Here is a 6,955-nt window from a genome sequence, read left to right on the forward strand (position 1 = left end):
TTTTCCAACCTTAATGATTCTATGAAAGTATTTAAACTACTCAGAAAATAATTATTGAAAATATGAAAGAGCAGATAATTGCAAAACGTTGCTGACCAGCTTTAGTCAGTGCATCTGGGAAGGGCAGTGATGGTATCAAGATGAACCGAATAAACAGGAGAAATGGTGTGAGACAAACGAGCTGTAATTCAGCAAGGACAACGGTAACCTCCTACATGTTGGTTGGAATAACTGATTGTGCAAACAGGGTAGAAAGTGACACAAAGGATCTGTGAATTACCATGTGCCACCAACCAAATGCCAACCATTTCTTACCACTTAGAAAAAAAAGAATGTCATATGGGGATGTATGAACAGGAGTGCCATATGCAAGATGTGTGAAATCATCCTCCTACTCTACTTGCTGCTGAAAGCCTCAGCCTGAATCCTGCGCCCAGATTTAGGCACCACACTCCATGGAAGATGCCAAAAGAAAGAAGATTGCTAGCTGGTAAGCATAGTCTGAAGAAACCTGAGATGGAAGGAAAGAGGACTGGGAAAGTGAGAGTGGCCCCAAATATGCAAAGAAAAAGAAAAGAAATTGTTTTCCAGATGCAGTGGATAAATAAAGAGGACAGCTGAGTTACAAAAGGGGAATTCAGTTTAGACATGATGCAAACGCCGTGGTGGTAGTGCAGTGAAACACAGGGGAAAGCAACCAAAGAGAAGACGAAGTGCAGGGCGAGAAGCATCTGCTAGGAAAGACGTAATCTTGTCCTGCGGTAGAGGGCAGATGATGTCTGCAGACTGTCCCCTTGCTGGCTCTGCGATGCTGATGAAAAGTTAAAAATCCTCAGCTGCTATAAACCAGGGAAACTACGTTAATGATTTATACTAGTAAAGGGGCCTTGCCTGAAATGTGTCCAGTGTAATCATTTTTTCTATCTAATTTTTGCTTTTAGCCATGAGCTTATGAGTAATAGCTACGGAGCTACACTGTTAGCCAGAAATCCTTTAGCTTTTTAAAGGTCAGTTAATCTATGATCTAATCTGATGGTCATTGAAATTAAGTGGAAGTAGTTCAGCGGGCTATAAGGGAGGGTGCTTTGTGTCTCTACCTTCAGTTACCATGAATTAAACCATCCTTTGTAAGCAAAATAACATATAGGCATGAAATAAATTTTGAAACACATGCTGAATCTTTCTGTTTTACTGCATGAAAAAAAAAAAAAAAAAGAGGAAACACTGCCTTTCTAGCTATCTGCTGGTTTATAACAGTTCTCATGAAAAACTCCGGAATGTCTTTAGTGCCTTCTGTTCACCTGTTGATGTTCTTGTCCCTCAGGAGATTTTATGCAGTTGGGGAAGCAGGCAAGATTCACATCACCTTGGCTGCTCTGTCTCGACTTGTTCACAGTGAAAGCTGAGCTGCATGTTTGAAACTTACTCCTTTTAAGAGTGGAATACTTCAACTAAGCAAGACCAAAAAAAACCTCAGAAAAAAAAAGGAAAAGAAAAGCAGAGATGGCTATACATCTCGGCAGTTAAAGGAGCGCTAAAATAGAAGCGTGAAATTTTTCATAGTTATCTACAAGTCTTCAAGGATTTCGAGTCTCAGCATAGTCACTATTAGTGAATTAAAGATCTGAAAGGTTGTTCCAGCGAGCAGATGCTTTGATCCCTAAACAGAGCTAGTACTTCATATTTTGGGGTGCTTTCCCCAGGTACTTTCATTTCATATGGCTGGACTTCAAACTGCTTTTCTACAACTCTTGCAACACATCTGGAAACCCCCTCCTATGTAATATTATATGTAATATACACTATTTGAGGTATTGAATTTGATAATACATGCACAGGCATAAAAACCACCTGAAGACACCAAAGACTCAGATCAGAAAGCTAGACACCTTTTGACTCTGATGTTCTCGTGCTGCATTTCCTCTAGATTATGATACATTTTAATTTTCATGGATGTCATCTGAAAATGAGAGCCTATGTAATGTAGCTGAATTCGCTCTGTCACTGAATATATTCTGTACGTTAACTGGTAGTGCGATGCACTGAAGCATAGTCTTTAATTAAAGTGCAACAATACCACAGCTACGGTACAGGCATGGCATAAGAACCTGGCCCTGGATATAAAAATAGCTGCACTGAAACGTGTCATATAACTATACGATGTGACTAAGTCAGTGGAGATGCTCTTACACTTGAAACCTGAAGTATTACTGAGCACTGATTTTCAGCTGGGGAAGCTGTGATCAAATCAATGCATGTATTATTCTCCACAAGTGAATAATGGCATGAACGAGGACATATTAAACACCTACAGCGCACAAAGCTTTTCACACTGGTTATGAACCAAACACAATCAAAGAGGCTGTGAACTCTCCAGAGCTCTCGCTTTGTCTCCCGTTAAGTCCTCCTGTCTACTTGGATACAATATGCGGCATCCCCACAAACTCCCCGGTGCCCACAGGAGAGGGCACTGATTTCGGGTCGGGATCAAGCTGGCTGCCCTTCTCTCCTCCTCTTTCCTACCTTCAAGGAAAACGAAACAAAATGAAACCACCTTGTCACCCACAGTAAGTGAAGGTGGTACAAAAACCGGGGAGGTGCAGACGCCTCTGCTGGTACCAGGGCCAGGGAGCGGACAATGCCGCTCTTCTCCTCTGCCACAGGATGTGCTGGCACTAAGCGGACACGTCCGTCCCTGACGAGGGGAGGCAAAGCTCTCCACCCCAGGGCTGTGAAACCCTCCCTATGCTTGCTCAGCCAACACAGGGGCTTCAGGAGAAACGCAACCCAGAACTGACCACCACCCTTATCCCATGGAGAGTTGCCTGCCAAGCCAGGAGCACAGCACTGCTCTGCTCTTCAAAGGAGCCAACGCTCTCTAAAAATGCCCAACATGTGCACCACTTTGAATTGCCAGCACAGCTGATGCCGCCACTGTGGCATGGGGACCTCTGCAAAGATTTCCCTCCAATGCTGGCCACCAAACCTAGAATCAAACAGAAAAGCAGCAGCTGTCCTCCCCCTCTGCACAAGCCACAGCATTCGCACATCCTTGTTCCTCGCCACCGCATCCTATGGCAGGGCACTATGCCACACCAGAGCCCCAGACATGGTTTTAACATCCCGACACGGTACAAACAGTTTAGGAAAAGAGGCCATGTGGATTTGGCACAGGGCAGCGTTGCAGGGAGGAGGCACTGGGAGCCATGCAGTGATGCTTCTCTGCTTGCTGGGAAATGCATCAGGGAGGCACAAACACACAAAAGAGAGGAGATAGGAGATAGTTACCTAACATGATGAAGGGGATTCCCAGGAAGGTGGAATTGTATTTCCCACCAGTGAGATTGATGATCCCAGCTGCAGTCAGGGTGGCAAGGGTCACGGTCAGCAATCCCAGCAGGCCAAGCCAGGGTTTGCTGCGGACACAATCCTGCATGGAGCAGCAGAGAATGGCCAAGGTGACCACAAGGACCAAGCTTGTGATCAGGTAGTGTTCTGACACCCTGCTCGTCTTCTGGAAATCCTCCTTCAGCGAAGAAGAAGTGAAAGGATACATTTTGACTTTCCTGTTGGATTTCTGGAAAAGTTCAACAGTGTCACAAAAAATGGATTCCCACTTCTCTGCCACCATGTCATTCAAGGAGTTGATTGCCTGCAAGTAGTAGGTGAGCTGAATGGCTTCTGCAGACTTCACCCGGTCTTTGCTGTGCACAGTAACCCCACCAAGCTGATGCCCGTTATACACTTCCCTGCCATCCTTTAAGTGAGTAATTGGATAAGTGATTGCAAAATTAGTTCGATTAGAAGAACGAGCAGCCTTTAATTCCTCCAGTACATGCACTATGTCGTCCACTATGCATGTCTTGTCATTGTTGAGGATACATATATGGGCAAACGTGTAATTGAAACCAGGTCTTTGAACTTGGATCCTGGTCACAGCAGAGTGCAACTACAAGGACATTATTCATCAGTTCATCTTGCACAGCAGCAGGCAGAACAACAGCGGCTCCTCACCTCCGTCCCTTTCCTATTTGATCTAAGCAACAACAACAAAATTCTGGTGACTGCAGTATTAATAGCACGCTCATTGCAAAAAAAAGGAAACATGCATTAAAATAGCAGTATTATTCCTCTGCATCCTTCGGTAGTAACCTGTGTTGTGACTTGCACCGGTGCCATGTGCATCTGCCGTCTGGCCTCTCCAAATAAGCAAACTCAAAAAGCCCAGACCTCCACTTTCAAAGGGATCTAGGTGAACATAACAAGGAGAGCCACAGGCCGACCGTGTCTGGGGACACTACTGTGTTTGGAACTGACAAATTACTCTCTCGACAGACAAACTTTAGGTTCAGAAGGCAGAAGAGCAACATGACCAGAGGTGCCACCTGTGCAGGACGTGCCGGCCGCCTCTCAGCGGCAGGGGACTAGTGCTCGCCCCCAGTAAAGGAGACGCCACAGCTACACGTTCCAAGTGCAGAGATTGTCGGCATACTAGGAATAAGATAGCTGGCGTTAATTAATTTGCCCTCTTTTCCCCTCCCTCTTTCTCCCATCAATTCCTCAGCAAGCCTGAGAGTGGAAAACAATGGCAGGGACTGACACGGGTTCTCCCTCCGAGAGGTTGTGTTAATCAGGGAAGACCCTTATTTTAGGGCCTGCAGGTTATTACTTGGTATAGCAGCTTTTAGTGCAACCTCCTTTGAAAGTTGTTTTGCATCCTTCCGAAATTTGCCATTCCCGAGCTCTGACCCAAAGCGTATTTGGTTATTTTTGAGTGTCAGAAGGGGTGAGAAATTACATCTGCTTCTTGAAAAAATACAGGGAAATCTTCAACCTTTTCTGAATACGTTTTAGTCAACACAGAAGAAGCAAGAAATCTAAAAGACAGTAATGGAACAGCCCCAATAAGCTGAGGTTACAATATTTTTCAGAAGTAGAATATTGAGTTTGCTAATGCTGAAAGCCTTAGCAAAGCGCAATCTGTTTTTTTGCACATTTTCCTTGCAAAATGCGCAGGCCTTGCCCATCACGATCACCATTTAACTCCTCCTGTGCTGCTCTAGTTGTGCAGAGAGTACCAAGACCTTCCGTAAGGACGCTGCTGAGGCCAAGGCGATGTTACTCACTGCCAGAAGCCGGAGCAGACTTCCCCTGCAGCCGCGCTGTCCCTTGTCATGGATAGCCATGGCATTCAGGAAGGGGTTCCCTCTGCTCTTTGCTAGCTGGCATGAGGGGTTGATCCCAAATGCCAGGGGCCCCCCAAGGCCGCTGTGTACATGCTCTGTGCATGGCTGAGTGAGACTGGGGGAATCTCCTGAGGTGTGAGCGGGGATGATGCAGAGGGCTGCAGGAAATCACCGGAGCTGCTCTGTGTAACTGCACGGATTTGTCCTTCGGTCCCTGTCACACTGAGGGAAGCAGTCGTAGGAGCACTGCAAAGGTGTGGCGACAAAACTAGGGCTGATAAAAGAGAAAGAGAAGCCCTCCTTCACCTGCAAAGTGGGGAGACCACAGCTCTTCCAGGGAGCAGAAGAGGCAAATTAAGAGCAAGTCTAATTTATTTTCTTTAAAGGGGGAATAGTTATTTTCTGCCTCTGGATTTTGAGCAAGACAGCAAGACACAGAGAATTGGCCATGGGGAGATGACTCCTTTTTTCCTACTTGCATATGCCATTCTCCACTGCAATCCAAAGAGGGCAGGAGGTTCTTATGCCCAGTAAAGAGGCTGGGATTAGGTGATATTTAATGGAACTGGTTCCTTCTGAAGACAAATGCTGATGAAAAAAAATAGAAGATAGGGTACATGAGAGCAGTCGGGTTTATATACTCATCTGGGGGCAATGGACAAAAAGTCTAACAACAATGGATAAAATCCTGTGTCTTGAAGTTAAATAGTCATAGTGACTTGTGTGGTATTTCAGACCTATTTGCTGAAAAAACCCTGATTTATATGATACTATGAATGTGGTTGTTTTGTGATTATATTGCATAATCTCTGATGAGTATAAATTTAGTTACACTGCCTCCGTTCCTCAGGATGATACAACATCATATAGGCACAGATTACACAATTCCTATATTCTCAACTTGTTTCTCTAGCAGCTTGGGGGTGTACTTTTCCACATTTGAGAAGCAAAATTCTCCATTTACAACATATTGGGGGCTTTTGCACAACTTTCTTCTAAAATGGAACCAATTAAAAGATTAGCAGGAACATGTCAAAGAAATGAACCTGTATGGGGAATTCTTCCTGTCTTTCCAGTTTGTGTCTGCAAAGCTCCGCTTTGCAAGAGCTGTTTTGGGTTATGAATTCAAATGTATGTCATTACGGTTTGGGGAAAATGCCCTTATTTACCAAATCAAAGACAAGATATCTGATTTTAAAATTTTTACAGTGGTAGCTACTGTATGGTTTTCATTGACAATGGTTGTAAAATCAGATGTCACATAAAGAAGTGCAGCTGAGGACAACTAGGAGGAACAGAAGAAATTTCCCGCCTGTATGAGATTCACAATACAACTCCTTCAGAGAGGATCCATCAAGTGACACAATGCAGAAGAAACTGAACTGTCATGCAACTTTTATCAAACATGTGTGCTGCTATTTACCCACCCTGCCTCACTGCTGCATTTGCTTCCTTCTACATCTGAAGCGCTTTCTTTTAATGTTTAGGTTATAAAATAACCTAATCTGTCACAGCTGTTACTTCATCTTTAGTGAAAGCCGAGAAGCTAAATGTCATACCTAAAATACACATTTATTCTTGAAAACTATAATTTCAGACCTAGGAGCCCGTCCTGTGTCAGTGGCCTGCTGCCTCCTGAGAGGCCGTGCAGGGCTGGACAGGGCACTGCATGGGGGGGACCTGCCCATCACACCTCCCAGCAGTGGGGCATCAGGGAGGAGAGGGGAGCAGGCAGCCAGCTCCACATCCTGGTGCATCCTGGCAGTCCA

General features: G+C 44.9%; 1 protein-coding gene across 1 annotated transcript; it reads right to left on the reverse strand.

Moving 5' to 3' along the window:
• Positions 1–3,241: 3,241 nt before the first annotated feature.
• Positions 3,242–5,186, reverse strand: LOC104461430 (patched domain-containing protein 1-like). The gene is made up of 2 exons (XM_010073037.1): positions 5,079–5,186; positions 3,242–3,949 (listed from the first exon to the last, which is right to left on the reverse strand). The coding sequence occupies exons 1-2, from the start codon at positions 5,184–5,186 to the stop codon at positions 3,242–3,244; spliced, it is 816 nt and encodes a 271-aa protein (XP_010071339.1).
• Positions 5,187–6,955: the final 1,769 nt, after the last annotated feature.

The sequence above is a fragment of the Pterocles gutturalis genome, unplaced genomic scaffold (genome assembly GCF_000699245.1).
Source record: "Pterocles gutturalis isolate BGI_N339 unplaced genomic scaffold, ASM69924v1 scaffold52537, whole genome shotgun sequence".
Classification (NCBI taxonomy): Eukaryota; Metazoa; Chordata; class Aves; order Pterocliformes; family Pteroclidae; genus Pterocles; species Pterocles gutturalis.

What these genes read in the sequence shown, in the direction of transcription:
- LOC104461430 (XM_010073037.1), bottom strand. Translation starts at nt 5,186, where the DNA reads ATGGCTATCCATGACAAGGGACAGCGCGGCTGCAGGGGAAGTCTGCTC. An exon ending in CGTCCTTACGGAAGGTCTTG is followed by an intron (nt 3,950 to 5,078) that starts GTACTCTCTGCA and finishes ATGTCCTTGTAG; the next exon opens with TTGCACTCTGCTGTGACCAG.